Raw genomic sequence first — 27,623 nt, forward strand, 5'->3', positions numbered from 1 at the left:
ACCATTTTAGCCATTTTATTGAAGAGGATTTTTATCGGTACATGATATTTTCAAGTATTCCAAGACTGATTTGATATCATACTCTCACAAAAGACTTATACAGCATATTTGTTCCCAGTTAAACTGCACTTTCATCCCTCATGAGGTCCTAATTTAGGGTCAACATTCATTGTTCAGATGAGATCATTGTGACCCCTTCAATGTGACAAGCAGTTGAAAATGTTGAGGTCACCATGACATGGGCTCAAACCCGCCTGTTAGAGCTCACAATAAAGAGCTTTTTGGTACACGGTGCCAATCAGCAATTTCCCTTTGTACACAGAGGCAACCGTACTTCCTTGCAACACTGTACCATTTTCTGCATAAACCCGTGTGACTTTGGGTTCTTCTGTTAAAATGTTCTGTATTTGGATCACCTGTCAAAGAAATAACATTAGGTTAAAAAATATTTTTAAGTCACTTAAAACAACTTTAAACCCAGGGTCATTTCTCCATAAGAAGAAGCCTCTAGGTAAATCATATTTTGTTCTAAAATTACTCTCTATATAAGACACTTGTTTTCTCATTGGCAAAAATGACAGGTTTTGATCAGGTGATTTAAATAGCAGTGGAGACACACAGGCCTACAGAAGTGAGGCAAGAAATATGCTTTACAGCCTGGGTGTGAGACATTAGGGAGTAGTAGGGACTACGGTAAATGGGAGGAAGGCTGTTACTCAGTAAAGTCAAATTACAGTCATGCTGAAATTTAGGATAGTTTTTGTGTATTTTCAGATAAACTAGGAATTTGGATGTTTACACTTAATTCTTGTTTTTAAAATGCTGGCAATCAAAAAAAAAAAAAAAAGTATGGCCCCAAAAAGAAACTACCTCTCTATACCATATTCATCCATTCTTCTGAACTTATGGTGCCAACTCTAAATGTATAAGATTTCATAAGTTCAGTTTCTTCACTTAGTTGAGCAGAAGTATGATTGTATCATTAGCAGCAGTGAGTAGTATGTTAGGTTGACTACATGTAATAGCCAATACTTGACTAATTTGGCTGATAAAATGGCAATTTCAGATCATTCATCTTACTATAAAGGGCACCTTGTAAGTATGGAGCCCAGGGTCATGGTCTGGATCCTCTACTTACCATTTGCTTCTCATCTATAGAATGAGGCGGGTGGGACTAGATTAAGTTCCCTTTCAACTCTAACTTTCTAGTTTTAAGCTTTTAGGATACAAAATAAAAATGACTTGAAGAAAGGATACCTATATACAAAAATACTAAATATGGCAGACTAGGAAGGTCAGTGCCTGGATATTAAAGGGTCAGTGCGAGCATTTAAAAGGACCTTTTTAAAACAACTGGCACCAAAGACAGATGTTTTGCTGTAGCATTAAAGTGTAGTAGTTACTTACTGGGAAATAGTTACTGGTGAACCTTGGCTTAAGTAAATGAGCCTCTTTTAATAAAACAAAATCACTCTTCTATGAGGCAGTGCATTAGATAATGGACTGTTATTACTTTTTGCTATTCTTTACCAGGTCCATCATTAGAAAGAATTTTTTCCAGAACAGCAAACCAAGTCCATGCTATAGCAAATGACCCAAGTTCGCCAAATGAGCTAACAAGCAAGAACAAATTAGACTCTAACATTCTACTGAGTTGCATACAGTGAACACACACCATAGCCTACATGTCTTCAATTCTATTAAACACAGCATACAGCAACCCTACTAGCTAAGAACTAGCAAAAGGCATGAAGGATTGCCACTAAAGATAATTACAATTGTCCTGTAAACCTAAAAAATAAAAGGTATGGAAGGCCATATTGTACTTGGAAATACACATTTAGTTTTCTTTCTTTTTTTTTTTAAAATTCAAGACACACAGGCTATAAAATACATTTTTTTTTCTGTTGGAGGGGGCAGTGTGTCTGAAACTGACTCTAAAAACTAAGCTTTAAAAGGAATACATAGCGGTGGACTATGTCAAAATATCATGTATTTGATGTAAATAACAAGTATAATTAAAACATACTAAAAACTTACAGTAGAAAACCCCAAGTAAGTCATAGCAGACATTGACGTGCCTGTGGTAAGGTGAGTGTCAAATTCGTATTTGCACTGCCGAAATAGTCTACTGCATCAAGCCCACGGACACTCAGAGGGTCACTGGGTACTCTACCTGAGGTGGAAGAGAAGGTCTTCTGATCCAAGTAATTCCAGCCAGTGATTTATCCTCCCGTTCTGCACGGAGGGTTAGAGGGTGGCCCTTCGTGCTTTAGGACCAGTCCACCATGTTAACTTACGCATATACTGACCCACAGAAGGGGGGCTTGAATAGGAAGGCAGGTAACAAACAAACAACGAGACCATAGCAATGCGATATACATTGTATTTTTGAAACTATTATGAATTCCCAAGTTGGAGGAATAAAGATATGGGCCTAACCCTAAACAAACAAAACACAACAACAAATGTATATTTCCAATTACACGATGGCTTTACATACCTTTTATGTTTAGGTTTACAGGACAATTGTGATTGTCTTTACATGCCAATCCTTCATGCCTTTTGCTAGTTCTTAGCTATGTTTAATAGAATTGAAGACATGTCAGCCATGGTGTGTTCACTATTTGGAACTCAGCAGAACGTTAGATTCTAATTTGTTCTTGCTTGTTAGCTCATTTGGTGAACTTGGGTCATTTGCTATAGCATGGACTTGGTTTGCTGTTCTGGAAAAAAATTCTTTCTAATGATGGATCTGGTTAAAGACTAGCACAAAGTAATAACAGTCCATTACCTAATGCACTAACCCAGCCCCCCAGGTCCACTCTCCACTCTGCTCAGATGTTTGCAAAAGCCTATTCTGAGAGCTCCCTCGCCCTCCAGCTCCCAGCTAGGGTGATGAAGGAACAGTAGCAGCAAGGGATGGGAGGACAAGGGGCAGGTGGGTTTCTCATTCTCCAGGCATCCTCCGCATGGGTCCTTGCTGGTTGGTTCCATCCATCAACCAGAGGCCAGGGTCCTCTTAGACCTTATTTATACACAGCTCTTTTCTTGTTCTGTCTCTAGTAACCATTTCCTGCCCCCTTGCTAGCCCTGGGGTATTGCATTTTCCCTTTTGATTTCCCTACACTCTGCCCACACCTTTGTATAAAATGTCCTTATTAAATCCCCTCGAAGTTCCCAGTTTAAATGTATCATCTGTCTCCTCCCGAGACTCTGACTAAAAAGTGCCTCCTAAAGTCAAATTCCTTTTTATATCTGATCATTTGGATCCTCTATTCATGACCCCCCTTTTATTTGTCCATATAATTGAGAATTATGTTTTTAATTGAAAAACATCTGGCAATCAGGTCGCTGATCTGATTAAAACTCATTTTTCAGTGCCGGCCCGGTGGCTCAGGTGGTTGGAGTTCCGTGCTCCTAACTCCGAAGGCTGCCGGTTCAATTCCCACATGGGCCAGTGGGCTCTCAACCACAAGGTTGCCAGTTTGATTCCTCGACTCCTGCAAGGGATGGTGGGTTGCGTCCCCTGTAACTAAGATTGAACACGGCACCTTGAGCTGAGCTGCCGCTGAGCTCCTCGACGGCTCAGTCGGTTGGAGCGCGGGCTCTCAACCACAAGGTTGCAGGTTCGACTCCTGCAAGGGATGGTGGGCTTCGCCCCCTGCAACTAACAACATCAACTGGACCTGGAGCTGAGCTGCACCCTCCATAACTAAGATTGAAAGGACAACAAATTGACTTGGAAAAAGTCCTGGAAGTACACACTGCCCCCCAATAAAGTAAAAACAAACCAAAAACCTCATTTTTCAAACTAACCTCTGACCCGGGAGTACTGTTCGAGGTGTGCAAGATTTTCATGCCATCGGGATGGCATCCAACCCAAAGATCCCCTGTCACAGGATCCACGGATATGTTATCCACAAGTGTATCCGCGACCAGAGACTTCCAGATTAAAAAAAGAACAAAAGACAGAAAGTGAAAAAACATTTGAGAGATGGCAGAGCAATTCGTCAGGGAACACTATTATCCTGCCCCTCGGTCACCACTCTGCTGTTTCCAGGGACACCACAGTTCTGCCCGTTTCAATAGCACTCAGGGAATTCCTCTAGCTTTCCACCCAGGCTCGTATTTTATCAGTTTCCAGGACAGATGAGGGAGGGGGAAGATAAGAAAGCCAAAAATGACTATAAAAAGTTAGATGAAATCATTTGGACTAACATCTGTGCATGAACCTAAAACTGAAAAAAAAAAAAAATTTAAGTGCAGCATAAAAATGTTCATTTCTAAAACAGCACGTGCAAATGATATTTTTATAAGACAAACATTCAGAAAACAGCCAGGAAATGGAGATTCATTTCTGATGAGAGCATCAGTGACATGTGTAGACTCTTCTTTTGTGACTAATCAGAGGCTATGTGGCCAGAGGACAAATTGATCACCTGGGGCCTAATTTTTGCCTTGAAATTGGGAAGAAGTTTCTTCTTTAGTTTCCCGATGTTATTCAACTCCCTGTTCTTCTGCTGTTTATTTTCTAAATATAAGTTGCAAGCATGTGATGACTGCACAGATTGCTGTCAAGGTTTTGTACCAGGATCATAAATAATACCAATTCTTAGTTCCACCATTCATCATCTTGGCTGCCTTCTACCAGGGGGAAATCACACCTATTTGTTTACAGCTCACTCTCAGTTGGAGAAGCAGTATCTACCATGTACCTCAAACAGAGACCAGCACGCCTCAGTGTCCAGAGACCCTGTAATAACTGGCGGTGGCTTGCTGCAAAGGCCAGAGCATGGGTGGGCAGCCACAAGGAACCAACGCTGCCCTATGCTTCCTACTCAAAATGAGAGCCATCCCCACATGTCAGTGAAGGAACTAGAGGGCTCAAGCACTGTGGCAGAGCCTCCCTTTCACCTTCGTGCACAGCCATCACTCATTCTTACCCTGGAAAGAGGCAAAGTTGGCTAAAAGAGGTGGCTGAGCAAGCATGCTCTGGGCAAAGTCATCTCCACCCACCAAGCCCCCATCGATCGCAATGCCAGACTCCCTACTCTGAAACGTTCATTTTTTTAAGGTGAGGGAAATGTTTGTTTCAGGGCTCTGCTGTTATCTTTGGAAGGGATAAAATGCAATTGGCGAATTCCATGGCAGATGAAATCCTGTAGAGATGACAGCTGGTGGAAGGGCACGGAACCTGAGGTGAACCCATTCGTTCACCACACAAATCCTGAGCTCCTTCCCTGTGCTCTGTAAGGAGTTCAGCACCTGGAGAGAATGGTGTAGGGGGCAGACCTGGTCCCTGCAGGAAATGCTGACAGTCCAGCAGGGAGCCTGTGCTGGGCTCTTGCGTATCTGTAATTCCTAGCAATACTAACTCACCACGATGCACACACATGCTACATTTCATGCTGCCACAAAGCCACCTGGAAAATTTTACATCCCTTGGTCAAGGAAACTGAATAAATTATTCTCTTTGGGAAAAACTGTATCCCAAGTTTTAGAGACCTGGAATGCATTGAAGTGGCTGCCTTGAATTTTGTTTTGGGGGGAGCGGGGAGGGGGGAAACATTATTTTTATTGTGATAAAATATGCATAACATGAAATTTATCATTTTAACCTTTGTCAGTTGTACGATTCAGTGGCACTAAGTACATTCATAATGTTGTACAACCATCACCACTATCCATGTCCAGAACATTTCATCATCCCAACCAGAGTCACTTCCCAATAGCTCCCTATTCCTCCCTCCCCGCCCCCCAGCCCCTGGTAAGCTGTGTTCCACTTCTGTCTGTCAAATTGCCTATTCCACGTACCTCATATACATGGAATCCTAGAATAGTTTTCCTTTTGTGTCTAGCTTATTTCACTTAGCATAATGTCTTCAAGGAGGGCTTATCTGTGTTGCAGCACATATCAGAACTTGACTCCTTTTTAAGGCTGAACGGTATTCCATTGTATGGATATACCACACTTGGACAGGACATAAATGCATCCACGCCTCATCGAAAATTCTAAGATCAGTCTCAGAGAGTTGACAAATTTCTTGGCACTCCAGGTATGAACTGGCTTCCTTAATATGACTCTTCAAAAGGAAGAATAACATTACAATCGTGGGGGTAGTCCCAACTGAGCTGTGATGTCCGGAGACGGGCATGCTCTCTTGCCAAAAGCGGGAGCCAAAGCTGGAATAAGTCTTGCCTTGGCAGGAGAAGCGCCTTTACTAGTGTGCATTGAATGGCTATTGGATTGGGTTCTCGTCTTACAAAATTCTTTTAACTTTCAATTTACAGAAGTACATATGGCTCTAACCACAGTTTGTTTTCATTCCCTCAGTCAGCATGAGTGTGTGCAATTCCTTTTTACTTTACCTAATACCAAACTGGCTCTGACAATGATGTTCAATGTCAACCATAATGTTACTGTTGATATTGCTTTGAGGTGATTTTCTCTGGGTGAAGCCCCTCATGACAGTACCTCAGATATGCTGACGGGAACAGTTTGCACAACGCCTGGTGACAGGGCTTCATGCTATGGGCGGTTATGGCAGAGAGCAATGGCCTGTTGTTTTTCAGGGGCTTGGGGGCTACTTTCACAAGGCTCCACTTTGCTCTTATGTTCTCTTTCCTCTCCTTTGTGTTTTTACCTCTTTTGACCCAAACCTTCAGACCATATCAGAATTAGTAAGGGTAGAAGATGAACCCCTGAAGCACATCCAGCCCCATCATATTAATTTAACAGAGATTTGTTGGAAAGCTACTAGGTGTTGGGAACTCTTCCAGAAATAGAAAACAAGAAGAAAAAAGAAATCTGACCTTGTAAAGCTTTCAGGCCAGTGGGAGAGGCAGACAATAGAGAGGATAAATAAAATATATAGTACATTAGTAATGACTGCTGAAGGGAAAAGAAAGGCCGAGGCGGGGGCAGGGGGCAGAGTTGCAAGTATAGCTTAGGCAGCCAGGAGAGGCCTTGCTGAGGTGACGTTTTCATAAAATCTGAAAGGATATGAAAGAGAGAGCCATGGAGACCTGGAGGAAGATGACCTGAGCAGGGGAAACAGTGTCCCATCCTGAGGCAGGGCCATGCCAGGCAAACCCCAGGATTATTCAGGCAGGAGAGGCTGAGCAGAGGGGCAAGGGTTGGAGATAAAAGCAGCAAAGTGATGGGCTGCCAGGGTACACCACGGCCATTGTGAGTACTTGAGCTTTATAATATTGGGGAGAGAATTTGAGATCTTGCTCCATGCCATGTTGTCAGTTTGGCTCAAATAAACTCTTATAAAAATTCAAACAATTAAATATTGTGGAGAGCACTGTCATATTAAATACAAGTTGAGGCTATTTCTTGGCTGTTCCATCAGCATAGAGGGGCAAAAAAGGAAAGGAAAGAAGGAGAAAGAAAGGAGGGGAGGAGAAGAGGAGGGAGAGAGAGAAGAAAGGGAGGGAGGGAGAGAGAGATGAAGTGAGCAGGGAGGCAGAGAAGGAGGGAGGGTAAGAAGGAAGGAGGAAGGAAGGAAGAAAGGAAGGAAAGAAGGAAAGAAAAAAGGGAAGGAAGGAGGGGGGAGGGAGAGAGGGAGGGAGGGAGGAAATGAAGACATAAGTAGATCTAGGAACACAATGCCAAGTTTAAAATTCACTAGAGCAGAAAGAATCAAAAGTTTCATAAGTGAGATGTGTGGCCTGCTGCTTCCCACTCCACAGCTGAGTAAAAGTGAACAACAAACACATAAGATGCTGATGATTCTTAATAAAGGAGTGAAAAATTGGTTCTCACCCACCCCAATTAGACAATCCTTTTTTCCTCACTTTTAATTTCGCAAATCAATTAGAATCTAATTATCACTCTGCAAACTTATAGGGTTAATACAGCTTACCTTTAATAAAGTTAAAGTCCAATTAGCGTGTTTTTCATACACATGAATCTTATGACCCAGTAGTTCAGCTATATAGACATACCTTCAAAGAAGAAAGAGCTACATCAAAGCGCTTGAAATATGTGATTCAAAAGTTAATGGTGAAGTTGTGATAACTTTTCCTAGGAAAGCACTCTGCCTAGAGACTGGAAAATGGAACCCACTTCAAAGCACACCAAATTCTGAAAGAACTAATGAGTTTACAGTGCACAAAGAAGTTTTAGTTCTGAAATGTTCTTTCTAAGGGTAGGAACCTAGTTGGCCCTGATCAGTAGAGGGAAACAAACTTAGCCCTGACGCCAGCTCTGACTCTCGGGGAGCAACATGCATTACAGTGCTTCTCTGAGTTTGTCAATAGAGTGGCAAGCCCCAGCTCTGCATGTCACAGGACATGGAGTTTTCTCAAGCAGGCGGCAGGAAAACCCTTTGACAGTGAGCTCCTTGTTTAAAGCCAGAGAAAGTATGAGAGAAAATAAACTGCTTGGCCTGGATCTGAGAGAAGTCTTCCTCCCTTTCTACCCTGAGTCTGGTCCTCACCCTGTGGACTTAGTATTTTGCAATGTCACACCCATCATGAAGACCTGTGGTCAGCAGAAATGACTGCTTGATTATGTGCTATTTTTGAAGACCGGGGAATGACTGAAAGCTGCGCAAGTTGCTCTCTCTAACTATGTTACTAACCCTCTGAAATCCGTGGTGATATAAGATGAGGAAGGGTATAGATGGATGGAGACATATGAGGTCTGACAATTAAGTTCGTGAACTTGTTGCAACAATGTTGCTAACCTATTTTGATATCGGAGGGATTATTCATTATGAATTTGTACCAACTGGACAAACAGGTAACCGAGTTTACTGTTTGGAAGTGCTGAAAAGGCTGCATGAAAAAATTAGACGACCTGAAATTTTTGCCAACAATTCATGGCTTTTACTTCACGACAATGCACCAGCTCACAGGGCACTGCCTGGGAGGGAGTTTTTAGTCAGTAAATAATTCACTGTATTGGAACACCCTCCCTACTCTCCTGCTCTGGCCCCCAATGACTCCTTTCTTTACTCGAAGATAAAGGGAATATTGAAAGGAAGACATTTGGATGACATTCAGGACATCAAGGGTAATATGATGACAGGTCTGATGGCCATTCCAGAAAAAGAGTTCCAAAATTGCTTTGAAGGGTGGACTAAGCACTGGTATTGGTGCATAGGTTTCCAAGGGGAGTACTTCAAAGGTGACTATAGTGATATTCAGCAGTGAGGTATGCAGCACTTTTTCTAGGATGAGTTTGCGAACTTAATTGTCAGACCGTGTAGATTTCATATATATATATATATATATATATATATATACCAATGCTACCCAAAGTTGGTCACCAGACCAATGCTGGTCTATCAATTGTTTGTTTTAGGGCCACCATCAGATAATAATGTAAATCAACTACATCACTGGGCACACTGCTTAGTTAAGTTGACTTTTTTCCCCATAGTAACACCTTTTTAATGAAGGAAACAGTGCTGTCATTTATATTTTGGTACAAGTTCTTTATCATGTCATAAATTAGCATGTCATAAATTAGCACTAGTGATATATATATATATATATATATATATATATATATATATATATATATATATATATGCCTACATACTAATAATCTCATTATACACTAAAAAATCTTCCCTCAAAGCAAAACTATTTAGTAATATTAAATGCTTATCACAGTATTATTTAGTAATACTAAATGATTACCACAGTATTATTTAGTAAAGCTAAATGCTTATTCACCCTCTTGAAATGTACTTCCCCCAAAAAAAACAAAAGAAATTTAAAAGTATATCTTCACAAAATAGAAAATTTTGATTTGATAAATTTTACCCTGTGAAAAATTAAGATATTTTAAATTTTTACTAATTTCCTCTTACTAGGATAACATGTTAAAATGTATCACATTATTTAGAAAAGGAGTATGTTCTAAAGATATCTAATGAGAATCTGGGGAAATGTATGACATTTTTAAAAAGTTTCCGTACTTGCCGTCAGGTGAAATGTTGATCCCATTAGCGAAATCAAATCCATCTGCCACCACTTGAACTTCATTTGGACTATAGTAAACAACATATGACCACGCTAAACCTAAATATAACTCCCAGGATTTCAAGTAGGGGTCGGTAAAAAAGTGATCGTTTGTGGCATAGAAGTGCTCTGGTCCCACAGCAACAATATCATTCACACTGCAATTCAAACACACACAGATGATATGAACCGATGAAGATATTGTACATTACAGGATTGTGCATTGGCATTTATTAGTATCTATTCCCAAAATCAAGCTGTGGGGTGGAGCCTTCCCTCTAGACATTGTGGTAGAGAATTAATATGAAATCAGTCCTACCTATACAATCCTCAAAGACAATAATTACTCTAAGAAACCCTAAGGAGCTATTACAGCAATATAACATAAAAGTTCTATTCACTGTATCTTTAAAATAGTGCTGTGGGGTGTGTGTGTGTGTGTGTGTGTGTGTGTGTGTGTGTGTGTGTGTGTGTGTGTGTGTAGATATACTAAATTCATCAAATTAGGCCAGGTACCACCATCAAGGCAAAATTTATTTATGCTCATATAGCACTTGCTCTCATATAGAACAGCCCGAGACATCATCAGGCAGTGAGAAAAACTGGCAATCTTGAGAATTGCACCTTAATTAAAGCTCGGCTACTATTAGCTGTGTGATTTAAGGGAAATCAATCAATTCACCTGTCAGGGCCTCAGTTTCCTTATCTGTAAACGGAGGATGAGATGGACTGGTCACTTTCAGCCTTAAAGTTTCATGATTCTAAACTGAGTAAAACGTCCATGAACAAGAATGCTCAGAAATAGGAGGCTATGGCTTTTTTTTTTCCTTTCTGATTTTCTCTCTATGTGACTGAAAATCTAAGATGTATGAGTCTATTTTTCCGCTTTAATAGGTACAACAGTGAACACATAAGTGAGTCATTCTTTGCAGAGGGAGGTGACAGAAGTTCCCCGGGGCCATTATCTGGGAGAGAATTATCTCTGCTCTATTGCAGAGGGCCTAATAGCCAGCACATCAGCTCTGACGCTGCCCTGAGCTCCTGGGCAAGTTAGATAAGCACACCAAGCCTCAGTTTTCTCGTCTGCAAAGAGAGGTTAAATGGTTTTCCCAAAGTCATACAGCTCATTAGTACAAGACTGAGGGTCAGAATCCTAATTTGTGGAGTTGCAGTGGGAATCACAATGCCTGTTGTGTGTTTGCAGGGAGGCTGCCTCTCACTAAACCCTCAGTCAATGGTAGCCATTATTACTACATGAGAAAGGAGGGCTAAGAATTTAGGATTCGTCTATATAGGCTCCAGGCATAAACCTTCAAGCTGGACTTTCCCCCCTCTCTTTTTTAAAAGAAAATTTCTGAAATTAGTATGCTTCATAATCATTTCCCATTTTTCACACAAAGGAGTAGAGCAGAATGGTTCAGAGTAATAGTGTTGAAACCTGATGGCCTCCATTTGAGTCCTGACGTTGCTTGCTATAGTCTGTGGGGCCACAGCATGTCACTAAACTTTGAGCCTCAGGTTCCTCTCTATATCCTGAAAGGCTGGGTAAGAATAAAATGAAATAATGAATGTAAAAACCTTGGCACCATGTACGGAATATAGTACATGACCAGCAATGACCATTAGGTTATTATTAATAATAACACGTTTAAATTATAATACATTGGTAATTCAAATATGAATGCTATAAACAACCATCACACACAAAGCAGAAAATATACATGGCTAGTCCCCTGGATTGAGAAAGCAGAATTTTAGTTACTTGTGGCACTATGATTATTTTCAGTTTGGTTCTACATTGCCAAAGACCAATATTTTTGCAATTGGCCCAGAAAAAAATAAATACTCTAACCCTGGGCAATTGGACAAATTTAAGATTTCCAAGATTCAATGTTGAAACAAAAAATAAGTTTTCACTATTTCCTAGTGGCTCAGAATACCCAGCTCCAGACTCAAGCTACCAGGATTGAAATCCCAGCTGTACCATTTACTGATGATATTATCTGAAATGAGTTAAATACTCCAGGGCTCAAATTTTTTTATTCCAAAATGATGTAATAATCAACCTAATTAAGAACATATTTGTAAAAAATTAATAATGTTTAAATTGGTTACTGCAGCACCTAATGTATAGTTAAAGCTTAGTATTCATATTATTCTTATTTATTATTAGCCCAGCTTCTCCATTCTTCATACTTTTTCCTAATTTAGATCTTGGTGCTTGGCACATTTTTTATATCATTCTCTTTACAAAAAATATATTTGTGGGATGAATGTGTGAATAAACTCTCCTATCAAAAGCTATTCTGTGGATTTTCATTCTTTCTAAAGATGTAGAATAAGACCTGGGCTCCAGTTCCTTCTTGGCTACAATTTGGTTAATTGACCTCATCCAGTAACTCAGTTTCTTTATCTTCAAAACCACCAGGTTAAGAAAGGAGAGGAGGGGACACTGGTATCACTGAGCACAAACTGTGTGCCAGGCAGCTAACTGACACATGGCTTTAAAGAAATCTAGATTTACAAATACTGAAGTAGTTGATTTCTGTATGTAAATTATTCAAATAGAGGTTGGGATTCTAGAACACCACAATGATTAGAGGATAAAAATTGTTTGGGAAGATAGTATCGAATAACTGTCCTAAACACATCACTCGCCTCATAAACCAAATCCTAAGGCAAGCAAGGAAGTTGACTTTGTGTTGGGTTGATAGGGATCAGGATTCCTTGAGTGTTTTATTTTTCCATATGTTCTGTTGTCAAGAGGCTTAAGATGGAATTGAGTGTTATTAGAGATCCCGCTATTTCATAAATTGTGTGCAACCAAACAACAGCCGAGACAGTGCAGAAACGTCCTAGAGGCACCAAATTTCAGATCTCCTCTTAGGTATGTGTTTCTAATTCTCAAAAACATCTAAGATTCCATCTTTTTCCAATATAAAAATAGATAAATAACAAATAAATAAGCTCAAGATGTAAAATGTGTCTATGAAACTGGTTTGGATTTGAAATACTAAGTCAGTTTTTGGAAGACAGCAGAATTTTTTCTTGGCAAATCGGATACTCTGAGGCCAGCATCCAACCAGCCTGGAAATTGAGGGCTGAAGAGAATGGGTCTTCTCTGAGGGGCTTGGATCCTCAAAAGTTTCTGCAGAAGAACATTTGGAGGAGTTTGTGGTCATTAGACAGGAGAGCTGTACAACTATCTATCATCTCCCTCTCTCTATCTGCCCTCCGCCCCCCAGCCAAAAGGAAAAACTGAAAGTGGATTTAACCATCCACAAGTGTTAAAGGGAAATAAAAATATGATATGTCTCAGTACCTGGGCAGAAGTTCGTGTCTGATGGTTTTCAGATGCAAAAGTGATTTTTCTTCTTGTTGAAATTTAAACAACTCAACAGTGGTCTTTGTATTTGGATGATTCACCACCAGCAGGTATATGGTATTATCTGAGAAGAGATTAAAAACAAAAATCGGAAACATTAACTGAGCTCTCAGCTGTCAGCCCTGCCTCCAGAAAACAATTTCAACCCACCTCCAACTAGTACTTAGGGTGTCATGCAGATGGAATATTTTCATCTCTTCGTAGAGAGCAGCATTTGTGATTACGCCAAAGAGAAATGACTAACAGAAGAACCACTGACAGTCTCTAAAAACTCCAAACTCCACAGGGGGAAGAATATCTTCAACTTAAAAATGAGCAGTGCTTGACACTAAAACTCCAAAGAGCTTGTTAAGCTTTCCATCACAAATGGTCTCACTGAGGTGCAGAGTTGAGATAAAAGAGATAAAAGAGGTGGGAAATACTAATTTGAGAAGGCATGCTCAGGTGTGATTTACACAGTGTATGATGATAAATTCCATAAAAAGAGTGAGAGAGAGAGAGAGAGAGAGAGAGACAAAGGGAAGCCACTTCTGTGAGTCCCTGTGACTTGGGACATGAAAGAGAACAGTCTAAGTGGTCAAGAAGGTGTGACCAGAGTTGGCAAGTGAAGTGAGATTATAGTGTCTGCCTTCCTAAGCAGTAAGTCTTTGGAAACCTTTGATGTGACTAAATTGGTGTTTAAAGGAAAACAATGCAAACTTTAATAGGTTGAACTGAAGAAATTTGAGCAGAGAAGCCAGCTAGGAGGCTCTTCATTCAACAAACAGTATTTAATTTATTTTAGTTGGTGGTAAGTGAGATAAAGGGAAAATAGAATGGAATAAAGCGATGAAAAATAATGATATTTTCTTCAGGAGAGTCAAGGAGGTTCTCTCTGATGAGGTGATATTAAAGCAGAGACCTAAACGAAGTAAGAGATGAAAGCATGTGGGCATCTGGTAAAAGAGCAGGATGAAGGAAGAGCGTGTGCAAAGGACCTGAGGCAGGAGCTTCCTTGGCACATTCACTTAATAGTAAGGTTGTGCTTGGAGCAGAGTGAGTAACAGAAAGAGTGGAAGGGCTGAAGCCATAGAGGTAGGGAGCCAAGGTCAGTCTAGTTGGGGCTTAGGGTAAGGATCCAGGCTCTCATGGGGGGTTTGAGCCAAGAGTAATATGACCTGAGACTCTAGCAGTAAGCCAGGCACATGGAGAGAAGGGACTGGACCAGGAAGAAAGGCAGGGAAGGAGATGAGAGGCATTTGACAGGAAGTATCAAAAGCCCCTGAGAAATAAGGGAGTTGGAAATAAAACATAAGCGAGGATTAAAACCTGGATTCATGTTTTGCACAGCAGAATCTACCTCTTGGAGTTTATCCTAAGGAAATATTCACAGAAGATATGTGTACAAGAATGTTTATTTTAGCATTATTTGCAATAAGCATAAAAGTGGAAACAGACTGAATCAACAGATGCATTGTATTACAGTACCCCCACGGAGCTAAACAGCCATTGCAAAGTAGCTCTAAATGCATTGTCATGAAAAAGGAGTCCATGATGTAGTGTTTAATGCAAAAGCAACTTATACAAGGGTTTGGGTAATATGTGTGTAGTATTTCCTCATTTTTGTTCAAAAGAGAATACACACACCCAACAGTATATTTTTTTCACTTAAAAATATTTTGAAGTAAAATACAATGTTGATAAATACATGGAGAGAACATTGAAAGGGGAAAATATATCATATATATTATATATAAAAGAAGGGAAGTCATATAAAGTAGAAGTGAAGAAGGGAATATAAAAGGATGGAAAATCATGTTGTGATATTTTGAGTTTAAAATGGTTGTAAGAGAGGAACCCAGTGGAAGTATCAGTAACCCAAAGGAATGGAACTGAACAGCTGATTTAAAAAACACCCCATTGGAGTTGTCCTAGAAAGTGGGCACAGTTTTAGTTGTGACATGGTTGAACTTTCTGAAATGGAGAAAATAAAGAGGAGGCAAAAGAGCAGTCCTTTGGGGGATGCTCAGAGATTTTGAAATGCGTGACAAAACAATGAGCAGGAGAGAAAACCTGCAATAGGATCAGAACAAGGACATGTAAGTGTATTGGAATATCAAAGAGGAGCAATTTACTTGGAGGGGAAAGTGGTCAATAACATAAAATGAGGTCGAGGAAGGAGGGAAGGGCAGAAGGAAGGAAGGACGGAAGGAAGAAAGGAAGGAAGGAAGGAAGGAAGGAAGGAAGGAAGGAAGGAAGGAAGGAAGGAAGGAAGGAAGGAAGGAAGGGCAGGACAAGAAGGATGGTGGGAAGGAAGGTGAGAAAGAGAGGAAGAGTTGGAAGAGAGAGAGAAGGTTTGTTAATAAGGACATTATTATGTGATGACTTTCAAGGCAGCAATTTTAGCCACCCACATGGGTCAAGTCTAGAAGAAGGACTGATGAAGGAATTGTCTGATGAGGCCATGTATATAGATGTGCTTCTCAACCCTAGCCTCTCCAGCCCTCACCCTAAAGAAAGACAATTCAGTTACTCCCCATATGTCCCTGGCGCCCTTCAAACCACTGCCCCAGCCAGTAAATCCATACATGAACCCTTTAAGAACACCCAGGACTCCAGCTGCCCTCTGTCTCTCTCAACCACAATATCCACTGGTTTCCACAGCCAGAAGCCATGGGGACATCTCTTCCCAGCACTGGAACCCTGGGCTGAGGAGCCTGGTGTGGGGCTGGGACCCCTCACTCCTCAGGGGAGAAACCCCTGCAGCTGAGATATCCCTCCTGATTTTTAACCATCATACATGGGTGTGGGACCACTCCATTCTGTGTCTCCACACCTCCTACCAGTCTCAATGTGGCTTCTTCTGTATATCTTTAGTTATACAACTACATTATGGTTGTTTTATAATTTAGTTGTACTTTTGATGTGGTGGTGAAAGGATGCAAGCACAGCATTTCCCTACTCCGACTTCTTGACCAGAACTTGTTGATTTACTCTCATATAAGGGGTAAGTTTAAAATCCAGAATAAGAACATTATTCATGATTATACTTTTGTAGGATAAAAAGAAATATTCATGCGTTAACATATTTTTCTATTTTGTGTTTTGTTTTGTTTTTAATTTGGTTTCATTTTTAGTAAACATTAAATATTGTTACCTTCATCTGTGAATGTGCTAATCCCATGAGGGTTAAATAAAGACAAATTGAATTTACTTCCAATGATCCTCAATTCTAACACTGTTGGATTATCTTCATTCAGGTCCATCAGAAGTATTTTTCCAGGCTTATCAGGTTCAAAGCTCTTTACTCCAGGATATTTTAATCCCTTATAAATTAATGAAGGAGAAAAAAATAGGCACATGACAAATATTTCAAGGTGGTATATGGCACATGGGTTCACACTGTCTGCTTTGTGGCACAGGGCCATATGGGAGCCTCTACGTTGGCTTGAGCAATCGGCCCAAAGGGGCTCTGGAAGCCACATGCTTTCCACCAGGCAACCCCACAATGCACAGGCACAGACCCTTCCATCACCAGCAGTGAAGCCATGTGTGTCTCACATCACAGCTACAACCCATGAGAAAGATAAGAAATGGAAGAGCAGACCGAAGGGGCATTTACTAACGGGCTTCAATAATATAAGCAAGGCATGTAAAGTGATTATTGGTTATATCCTTTAGACTGTTTCCTGGCAGGTTCCTCGAAAGTATCTCAGGCACAGAGGTTTGGGGAAAATCTAGTGAGCCAGGGAACAACTCCCTAGCCTTCAATTAACACAACACAGCTCTTACTGGTTTTAGACATTTGGGTGCCGTGTAAGATTTTGCTTAAAATATGTATTCTGTTGCTTTTTAAAAAGTTTGCAAGGCACTGTTAGAGAGGATGACGAGTCCTCTGTCTTCATAATAGAAAACTGGGCTAAATAAATTACAACACACAGCAAAGCATTTTCAATGGCTGGTTGACCACTATTCTGGATCCTATCAACTCTCTTATTCTATACTAGATTGTCAACTTCTTTTGTTTGGAGCTCTAGCACTACCACAGTGATTTGTATGCAGAAAAGTTTCCACAAACATGGTGGAAATTATGGAATTACTTATCAGCAATTTTAAATGAAAGAGTTTATTCTGAAAAGTGTAAAATAAAAAAGTAAAAATCTAAATGACATGTGAGGGGACACACACATACACACACACACACACACATACACACACACACACACATATATGAACATACACTCAATTCAGCAAATATTTGAGTACACCACTTAAGTGCTTCAAGGCATAGACAGTTGAAATGGAAGCCATTCTTTATCTCATTGGGATTACAAATTGCTACAATGGAAGATAAGTTAATATAAGAGTTCAGCATATACACAAATATGCATGAAACACATATGTCCATCATTATAACAGCAGTGTAAATGCATATACAGTTTGTTTTTTGAACCAAACTGCTCATTTTATTTGAAAGTGAGCATTAGTATATAGAAAGTTTAAACAAAAGACTTAAGCTACTGGTTCTAGAAAATAGTTTAGTGAAAGGAACCACTTACAGCGCTAATGAAAGTCAGTCCATTAGGAAGTATTTCCAAGTCCTCAGAGCCAGTTTCTGCCAGAAAAGAGAATAGCACAGATTGTTTCACACTATTGCAGGAAGCTAGTTGTTCTTTTCTTTATCGCTCCTAACTTGAAAATGGGGTTACATATTTAGTTCTCTTTGATAGATTCAGAATAATTATTTCTTTCATTTATTTATTCCAGTTGACTAATGTGACTATATAAAAATTAAAAGACATTAATATAAGTAAGTGTAATCAAAATTTACATTTTATTTGTTTTAAATTTATAGACTAGAACTTTTTCCTCAGAATCTGAAATCTCTTATATAAAGTTCATGGAAATTCACAAAATGTACAAAAGCTATGCTAATTGGAAAATAGCTTGCTGTTTTTTTAAAGACACAGAATAAACTACCAATATATATTGATACTTAATAGTTCCAAATCAAACAAACTCTTTGAAAACCATTTTGGAAATATAAGCAAACGCCAAACCCTTCTGTTAAAATGGGTATACATTTCATATGCAGAGTACACATTTACTATTAGTTATAAACATCAGTAAAAATGTCACAAAGTTAGTTAAACTTTAAGTATATGTACATTTTTAAAATTTCAATCAATCTAGAGACAAATGAGATTTTTTATTTTTGTATTGCTACTCTTAGTGGAGATGTTTGTTTTTCAAATAACCAGTGATATTTAATATCAATACCATATTTGTTTTCTAGAAAAAAAATTGCACTATAAGATACCTGGCCAAGCTTATCAATGCTATCTGAATAAGGCATCTGGTCTAGCCTCTTTAACCTTAGACAACTGAGAAAAATAATTCTAAAAACAAAACAAAACAGAAAAAAAAAATAAATAAATAAACCATACATATCAAAAGCGTGGATCTTAAGCAAGTTGTCCTCAAATAACAAAGCTGGTTGGTTGAAGTCAGATGGGAATCAGAGTCCTGTGACATTCCTTGTTGGTTGCCTACCAGCTGCTTTTCCCCTGCCCTTTTATCTTATCTGACAGGGCCTGCTTTCCACAATGGAGGCCCAATAATTACTTTCCCAGCTTCCTTTGCAGCTAGGGCACCAGCCTGTTGTCTAGCTCTGACTAATGAGACCTAAGGGGAAGTCTGCTGAGAGCTTCTAGGAAAAATTTTCCTCCCTGATAGTAAAAGAGAGTTGCATGAGGAGAAGCTTTGTGGTAATTGCAAACGTGTGTGAGAGCATTTAAAAATTTTGCACTTTACTCACTGCTTTTTCTCCTTCTTCTGTCTTTCCTCTGCCATCTCCTCAAGTTATATTACCATAAAAATCAAATTGTTCTGTTGTTTTTGCTATACTGACCAAGCAAAAACAAATGATCAAAACATTATCAACACCTTGGTAAAATGTTGAAGTCAAAAGTCAAATAATTTATTTAAAATTAACTACTGACTTAATACTCCTCTGGCTCATAGTTTTATTTTTGAACAAAATTAAACAGGTGTATTAATCAAGTAAATAACAACATAATACTGCAAATTCAAATGAAATACTTCCTCCTCTCACGTACTTACCTATTCCTTCCACTAATTTACAGTTAGGAGGTTGTACTGGTTCTACTTCTCGGAAAGCTTTAAGTCGTGCTCTAGGGAGGAAAAAGAAACCAAACACACATAAAACTATTCAGAAATTATAATTAACTTGTAAAAGTAAGTAGCCAGTAAAGTTCTCCTTAAATGTACTTTGCCTGGGTTTCAACCCCAGGATTAGTGGTCCCTTGGATTCTATCAGGCAAGGCCAAAGCCAGATATGGGGAGCCTCAGGGCACAACATTTAGTATTTATTTAGCAGAGGTGGATAGATACACAAAGAAGATTCATAATGTCCTCTCCAGGGCTCTGTGCTCTTTGGCAAGAACAGAAACTATTTCATCAGCTGTGTAAGGAGTCCTATGTGGAAATTTGGGTTAAATAGCAACATGGTTCCAATTTATTCCATTGATGTTTTAGGGCTGTTGACAGATGGGTCTCCTGCCCATCTGCCCAGTCTGACTCCAAAGCTTGGACTATGCATCTGCTTTCCACTGTGTTACTTGAAAAATGCAGGTGTGCTTAAAAGGATTTATAACTTCAGAAAATCATACCCAAGGCCAGCATTTAAAAAGGCATTTCACACAAACACACCCAAAAGCAACTTAATAATCTGAGTGTATAAGCATCGAGGGGAATATTTGAGTGAAGGACAAAGGAAAAAAGAACAGATGTGAAAAGGCAGTACCAGCAGGCTGCCTGAGCAGAGCAAAGCTATTGATGAGGCATTTGAAAGAAATGGACCACAACATTAGCACAGCCAAGAGATTTAAACAATAAACACTTTTTGATAACTAATGATACAATATAATATATTGTCATAGGCATAGTAAGCAGCAACAATTATCCAAGAATCCCTGCAAATCTTATTTGGCTAAAGATGGACTATCCAATAAATTCTTAACTTGCCCTACTGATAATTTAGTCTCACAGAAAGAGGAGGATGGGCTAGAGGTGAATGGGCACTTTGGATAAAATTCTTACCAACATGGTACAAAATGACAGGTATTTTGGAACAATTGGTCTTTTGTCATTCATTCAGAAAAAAAAGAAAAGAAAAATGTAGCACATTCCTACTACCATGCCATTGGCTATGAATTCCACCTTCTAAGAGGGTCTGACCTAAAAGTCTAAGAGTGGGGTCCAATAATTCGTTTTGTTAAAGCACCACAGTTCATCCTGATGGACAACAAGGACAGAGAACCACCAATTTGGGTGCCAAAGATCCAGAGACGAGGAAGGCCTAGCCTGCAAGGAGCTGGTAGTTCCCTGAATGATGGACATGAACTTAGAAAGCAGACTTCAAAGGAAGTCTGGGGTCTGCCCCATGACCTGAGAAACTAAAAGGTATTTCAGAAATGGAAATCAAACATATAACCCCAAAAATTCACAATAAAGAAATAAAAAGGAAAGTGATGGAGCAGTGGCTTGAAAATTTTCAGACTGAGACCCACATTAGGAAAAGCATTTTATTAATACATAGTAGAAACACACAGCACCCACACTCACACACCACACATATCTGAAATAAGGTTCACAAAAGAATATGCACACTAATATGTGTGAGGCATACTTGACTTTTCTATTTAATTCTATTTCATTTATTTAAAATGCTGGTCACAATCTACTACATGGATTTTGTGAACCACCATTTTTAAAAACGGTGGTCTAGAGAAAGCTCAGTGAATATTCATACAGTGCCCCGCAGAACTCAAAGGACAGGTACAAGATGTTAAGGGTGAAGGTATAATCAAGGACAGTACAGAGAGTAGCATGAAAGAAGAGATTCAAGATGTGAAATTGCTGAATGGGCCAACATTTGCCATGGATAGCCAAATTAGCTTTCCTTAGAGTCAAAATCACGCAAGAATAGGCATGCTGCCTGGCTTGCAATGTTCTTTTAATGTGATGGGTTCACAGAGAGCAGAGAAAAGCAGAACTACTCAGCCCCTAGTTTAATTCAGGCACCTCTCTCATGGAAAATAATCTCTAACCTGGAAAACATAGAATGATCACAGCTAAAAGTAGTCCAGGGTAGGTAAGGAAGCATTAACTCAGCACCAAGTTTCTTTGAGTTCAAATTTGTGGTCAAACCAAACCATATCTCAACAGAATAATCATTGCTACTACAGTTCATGTACTGTATATACCCTAATTTAATCCACAAACACCTCCGTGAGGTATTATTATCCCCATTTTGCAGGTGGCTAAGATTAAGTGGCTTTCCAAGGCCACAAAGTGATGAAGTGGCTGAGCTGGGATTGGAACTCAAGTATGAATGCAAAGCTCACATTCAGTCCTCTACCCAAGCAAAATTTACAGACAGCACTGCTGAAAAGCTAGAGGAAGCACTAGAAGACAATCCATTCTGGAACTTTCTTTGAGACCAGTCTCACCCTCATCAGTCTACTTTCTGCCACTACCCACTCCTCATTCATTCAATATTCCCTATTGGGGCCTACTATGTGCCAACCCCTGTGCTAAGGGCTCTCACAGAGACTTCCTCATTTAATCTCCTTAGTCACTTCTGAGGCAAGGACTAATATTTTTACCTGATTTATATGCAAGAAAACTAAATAGTTTGCCTGTGGACATTTATTTAAAAGGGTATAATTGAGATTTGAAATTAGGTAGTATGATACCAAGGATGCTTGTCTCTATTTCGCTTTCACACTTCTTTTCATTTGCTCATGCTTTCCCCTCCACCTAGAATGTCCTTTACCTCCTAAGCCACTGGGAAGACTACTTACGACATTCTGTAGTTACCCCTTCATTTATCCTCCTGAACTTTCACATACACATCTATCGACTCTTTCCATATGTTTTACAGGTTTGGGTCTTTTTCCTCACAGTAAATTCTGAAATCTATGAGTGCATCCTGCATCCTATTCATCCCTGTAACTCCCAACATAAACACAGCGCTCACGGAGAGAAGGTATTTACTGAGTTGTTTTATGGCACTGGTAGGCTGATGCGTCAGATGGAGGAAATGGTGCTGGTTGCGTTGATAGGGGAGGCTGGAGAGTCATTTGTCCTTAGCCTAAGGTCGCAATGAGGTAGTACCATAATATATGCTCAAGTATCACTCATTATGTGGATCATTCATCAGTGGGTTTTTGAGACAGCAGATGGCAATAATAAAAGCTAACACTTACAGATCACCTTCCATGTGCCAGATTTTATATATGCAATATATACTATTATCCCATAATTTTTAGGTGGAGAAACGGCTCAGAAAGGAAAAATGACTTGAAAGTTATAGAAATGAGATCTAACCCAGGTCGGCTGGAATCCACCACTGCTTTCTACCCACTAGAGTGTGTTGTCCAGAGTGGCCATGGGGGTGGCAGAAATACACTGAGAGGCCTAAGGCTAGTGTTGTGATCTCTTTCTCATGAAGTGGGCTCACGCATTAAGATGGGCAATTTAGTAATACTGAAGATGGGCAATTTAGTAATACTGAAGATGCCACAGAGACACAGGGCTGAAACACAGCTCGCTCCCAGGGGGCGCTGTTAATACCGTAGTCCATTCCCTGGGCATGCGCAGTCATACCTGCAAGGCCACAGGCAGCTGACTGCAAAGGTGGGTGGGGAGGCTATTACTCCAGGGGAGCTTTCCCAGTCCCTTCCTCTGTGTTGCTACCACCTCGGAAGCGTCAGAGAACGTCCCAAGACACTCCTGGATCCTTCCAGAAGTTCCAGCGCTCACGGAGAGAAGGTATTTACTAACTTAGGCCAATGTAACTTCTTGTGAACCTGCCCCACTCCCACACACTCATCCCTGAAGAAGAAAGTATATATTCACTCTGGAGATCTGGCTTACCCCTGACACAGGCTTCGTGAATCTGCCCTCTCTCTATTGGGCAGATTCACGATCTTCTCTGGAACTCGGGCCTTATCTCTAATGTGGGGATAAAATTATTGATCCTCCAGGATGTTTTGATCTGGTTCTAACATGGGTGATGGCAAGAGTTGAATGTCCTTTAGAGAAGTGCATACAAATCCCCTGGGGAGCTTGTTAAATACTGCTGATTCTAATTCAATCGTGTGGAGTGGGGCCTAAGATTCTGCAAGTCCAGCAAGTTCCCAGGTGATACTCACGGACCTGGTCCATAGCCCCTTTGAGTAGCGGGGGCTTTAGGGCCTTATGGACAGTGGGTGCAATTTCCCTTTCTTCCCCTGTACGGGCTGCTCCAGAAGGCTCTACACCCATCCTCCATCGCTGTAACCGCCCATTCTCTCAGCCTGCTCTTCTAACCTTCTTTCCGTTCTAAAACCAGAGGTCCATCCCACTTGCATTTTACTTTTCTCTACTCAGTCATCGGATCATAACCAGAAGTTGGAGAACTGAGGCCCTCTCTCCCCTCAATGGATCTAGGTGCTGAATGTTACTCTGGGTCTTACCATACCGCTAAGTGTCTCCTGCAGACACCCTATCCACACTGGGAAACCACAGGCAATGCCAACAAAGATTCGCAGAGACTGACGTGTGTTCAGCTATGACCACAGTGTGCTTTGGTCCTTCTCATGAAGATCAGAATCAGGCTTTGGGCCCAGAAACCATTTGCCCTTGACAAATTCTCTGCTTCTATATATGAGCTTCCTCTGCTACCCAAGGCCAGGATCCAACTTCTTCAGGTTGAAATCTAAGTGTTGGTGCAGGTCAGTGGTATAGAAGAATATCCCTTCTCAAACTATCCCAGAGAGTTATGCATGATGTTCACGGATGGTACCAAAAAAGGGAGTGGAGGTCATGGACAAATAAGTCTGTGAAAGACTTAAATAAAGCAAAACCATGTTTTTTACTGAAGGAATTTTCAAAATTTCAATATACCAGAGTGCATTGTCAATCTTTAGAAGGCTATAATAGACAAAATTTCCCAAATTTATTTGTCTGAAGAGTCCATATTTTTTGTGGAGCGAGTCTTGAGACTCATGTTCCAAGGAACAGACTTGGGGAAATAGTAATATTGAATAAAATAAGCTAAGACCTTATACTGAGACAGAAACTTTTTAGGGTGAAGGTGGTAATGCTCTACTTTTACACAAAAATGTATCCAAGATGACTGCAGTCTCCATTCTTAGAGTAAATTAAAGAAGGTAAACCACAAGATAGAGCCTCACTCCTTTCTGGCAAATCTGTAATTCTCTGCAAGAGATCTCCATGTGGGGCACCTAGGTGAATATGAACAGAACAAACCCAGGTGCAGATGGAAATGGAGAATCCAAAGGAGAAAGCCTAAACTGGATGTTAGATGATTCTATCTCATCTCATTTCTCTTCCTCCCAGGATGATACTATAACCCACACATATGGTGGTGCAAATTATATATACGGAGGGTGTCAAAAAAATGTATACACATTTTAAGAGATGTTATATATGCTCAAGCAGTAGTCCCACCATAATCAGAAGTGTCTGGATGCTGATGGTAACCACTTTGAGCACCTCTTATAATTGCAGAAGTCAAACGTGACTTGTATTCATCTTTTGTTATCGGTATATAGTGAGTGCTACAATTAATACAGTTTTTCCTTTCTTAAAAATGTGTATATATTTTTTTGGCAGCCTCTGAATATGTTCTCATTTGGGAGCAAATAGTACCATGATTAATAAAAATCCACAAACTGTAATTTTCACATGATTTAAAACCCCAAATCACTATTTCTTACTTTTTTCAAAGTTTGTGATTCCAAAAATAACCAACAATTAGAAGAAAAAAAAAAACACCCAGTATTTTTAAAACCTATTCTGAATATAAGCTTCTAATCAGTCCATGGGGTTATATACTTTTTTAAAAGTCCAAAATGTTCAATTTAATGTTCAGTAATGTTTTACTTCAAAGTAAATAACAAGGTACTATTACGTAAATCTTAGGGATTAGTTGGTTTCTAGACTTTGAATCCCTGTAAAAAGTTTACACAAAATGACTGATACATTCGTTTTCTTAATTATTATTATTTTTTCAGTTACAGTTGACATTTAATATTATTTTATATTAATTTTAGAAGTACAGCATAGTGGTCAGACATCTATATAATCCATGCAGTGGTCCCCCCAATCAGTATAGCATCCACTTGGCACTATACATAGTTGTTGCAACATCACTGACTGTATTCTCTATGCTGTGCTTTACATCCTGTGACTAGTTTGTAATACCCATTTGTTAAAACTATTTCTTAATCCTTCACATTTTTCACCCATACCCACACCCCCACCCCACCCCACTCCCATCTAGTAACCATCAATGTGTTCTTTATAATGAATCTGTTTCTGATTTTTTTATTTTGTTTTTTAGATTCTACATATAAGTGAGAGCATACAGTATTTGTCTTTCTCTGTCTGACTTATTTCACTTAGCATAATAACCTCTAGGTCCATCTATATTGTCGCCAATGGCAATATTTCATTTTTTTTAATGGCTGAGTAACAACTGATACATTCTTAATCTCCTCCCCTTTGTATAGTATCTAACAATATATAAAACACTTTAAGGGAAGCAGGGCACTAACACTCATCAAATAGTTCCTATGTCCCAGACACTGTGTTAGTTACTTCCTATATAAGTATTAGCATTTCAGTAAGTTAGAGTTGTAAAGTGATTTGCCCAAGATCCCACAATGGAAGAGAGAGACAGAGACAGAGACAGAGACAGAGAGAACGCAGGACATCAAATGCCAGCTCCAGGGTTCTTCCTGGGCCGGGTACCCAGTGGAGCACACGGGCCAGTGCAGCGCTTATTCGTTCCCACCTGCTCCGCTCCACTTGCCAGGTTTCTGTCTCTCTACTTGGGGCCTCAAATTAAGAATCTCCAAGCAGGGAAGGTTTGTGCCATGGCCAGTCAGCCACAGCAGGGGCTCCTTTCCCTAATTCACACGATATCAAGGTGTCTACCAGTCTAGTTATCTGTTCTGAAGACAGGTTGAGAAGTGAATCTATAGCCAAGGCACACGGATCTTTATGAAAAAGTAATTCGTATATGGCAACAACTTGGTTACTCACACCACCGACAACTGTCTCTTTACCCGGTCTCTCAGACCGTGAGCAAGGAGTTTTTAGGTGGCAGGCATGTGGAAGTTGGAGAAACATTTAGGGGAACCCCTGTGCGATATGCATCTACCACTTCCCTGCAGACTTTCTGTTAAGATCCTGGACCCCACTTGGAGATGTGGGGGGGGGCAGGGGGTTCCTGGGGCTGGTGTGGGGGCGGGGAGGACAAGGGCTGCAGCCCTCCCCACAACCCAACTTACTCGTAAGACCGGTGATCTTTCAAGAGGGTCAGTCCCAGCCCCAAAAGGGTGAGCAGCACCGGCTTCGCCATGGCCCCGGACAGAGGAGCGATAGATGGACTTATGCACCGACGGGGGGGGGAGACCCTGCCGACCGGCCTGCAACCCGAGCCCTGCTGTTCGCAAATTGGGCCGCCCCGCCCCGCCCCGCCCCGCCCTCCCCACCGCGGCTGACCTGGCTCACCGACAGCGGGGGCTCCGGGTCAGCGCCCGCCTCTCTCCAAGAGCTGCGTGCTCCAGGACACTTTAAAAAGAGGAAACCAAGGAAAGCGGCTTAGACCAGGAAAGAAGGGGAGAACAAACAGGTCGGAGCAAATTGGAGAGCTCTGGGCAAGGAGAGTCAAGCTTTGATGAGCTCTCACTTTGTGCCAACAAAGTCCTGATCTTTGTGCTCAGTGGGGTTCAGTAACTCAGCCAGAAAAGGAACGGAAGGAAGGGCGGGCTGTGATTTGTACCCCGAAGACCTAACTTTATTCTTACCAGGATACCGCTGTGTCACCTTCAAACATTTGGATATCCAGCATCTCATTCTCTCAGCACACACTCCTGACCGTACAGCTTCAACTACGTCGGTGCAGCATTCGCTGACATTTGTTGAGTACTTGCTCTGCGCCAGAAATCAGTGAAATATATCAGTACTCCATATATAGTGCTGTGGATAAAGCACATATTCTATGGAGAGAAATAAAGCAGGGAAGGGAGATGGGGAGTAGTGGGGTACCATTTAAGGAAGAGGAGTCAGGGAAGGCCTCACTGATAGGGGGACTTCTGAGCAACGCCAGATGGGTGGTGTCTCTGTACACCCATCTCTCCTGTTACCATGAATCAGGTGTTTCTTGCTTCACTAA

The 27,623-nt window shown here is 40.5% G+C and overlaps 1 protein-coding gene across 1 annotated transcript; it reads right to left on the reverse strand.

The window, feature by feature from the left end:
* PON1 (paraoxonase 1) lies at positions 1-27,549 on the reverse strand. The gene is made up of 9 exons (XM_019729743.2): positions 26,737-27,549; positions 19,472-19,542; positions 17,908-17,963; positions 16,506-16,674; positions 13,307-13,433; positions 9,942-10,142; positions 7,875-7,956; positions 3,820-3,945; positions 1-416 (listed from the first exon to the last, which is right to left on the reverse strand). Exons 1-9 carry the CDS (start codon positions 26,805-26,807, stop codon positions 258-260), a joined length of 1,062 nt encoding a protein of 353 aa, XP_019585302.1. The 5' UTR covers positions 26,808-27,549; the 3' UTR covers positions 1-257.
* Positions 27,550-27,623: the final 74 nt, after the last annotated feature.

The sequence above is a fragment of the Rhinolophus sinicus genome, linkage group LG09, assembly GCF_036562045.2.
Source record: "Rhinolophus sinicus isolate RSC01 linkage group LG09, ASM3656204v1, whole genome shotgun sequence".
Classification (NCBI taxonomy): domain Eukaryota; kingdom Metazoa; phylum Chordata; class Mammalia; order Chiroptera; family Rhinolophidae; genus Rhinolophus; species Rhinolophus sinicus.

What these genes read in the sequence shown, in the direction of transcription:
- PON1 (XM_019729743.2), bottom strand. Translation starts at nt 26,807, where the DNA reads ATGGCGAAGCCGGTGCTGCTCACCCTTTTGGGGCTGGGACTGACCCTC. An exon ending in TAAATTAGTGGAAGGAATAG is followed by an intron (nt 17,964 to 19,471) that starts GTAAGTACGTGA and finishes CTTTTCTGGCAG; the next exon opens with AAACTGGCTCTGAGGACTTG. An exon ending in AGACACGAACTTCTGCCCAG is followed by an intron (nt 10,143 to 13,306) that starts GTACTGAGACAT and finishes TTTGAATTGCAG; the next exon opens with TGTGAATGATATTGTTGCTG.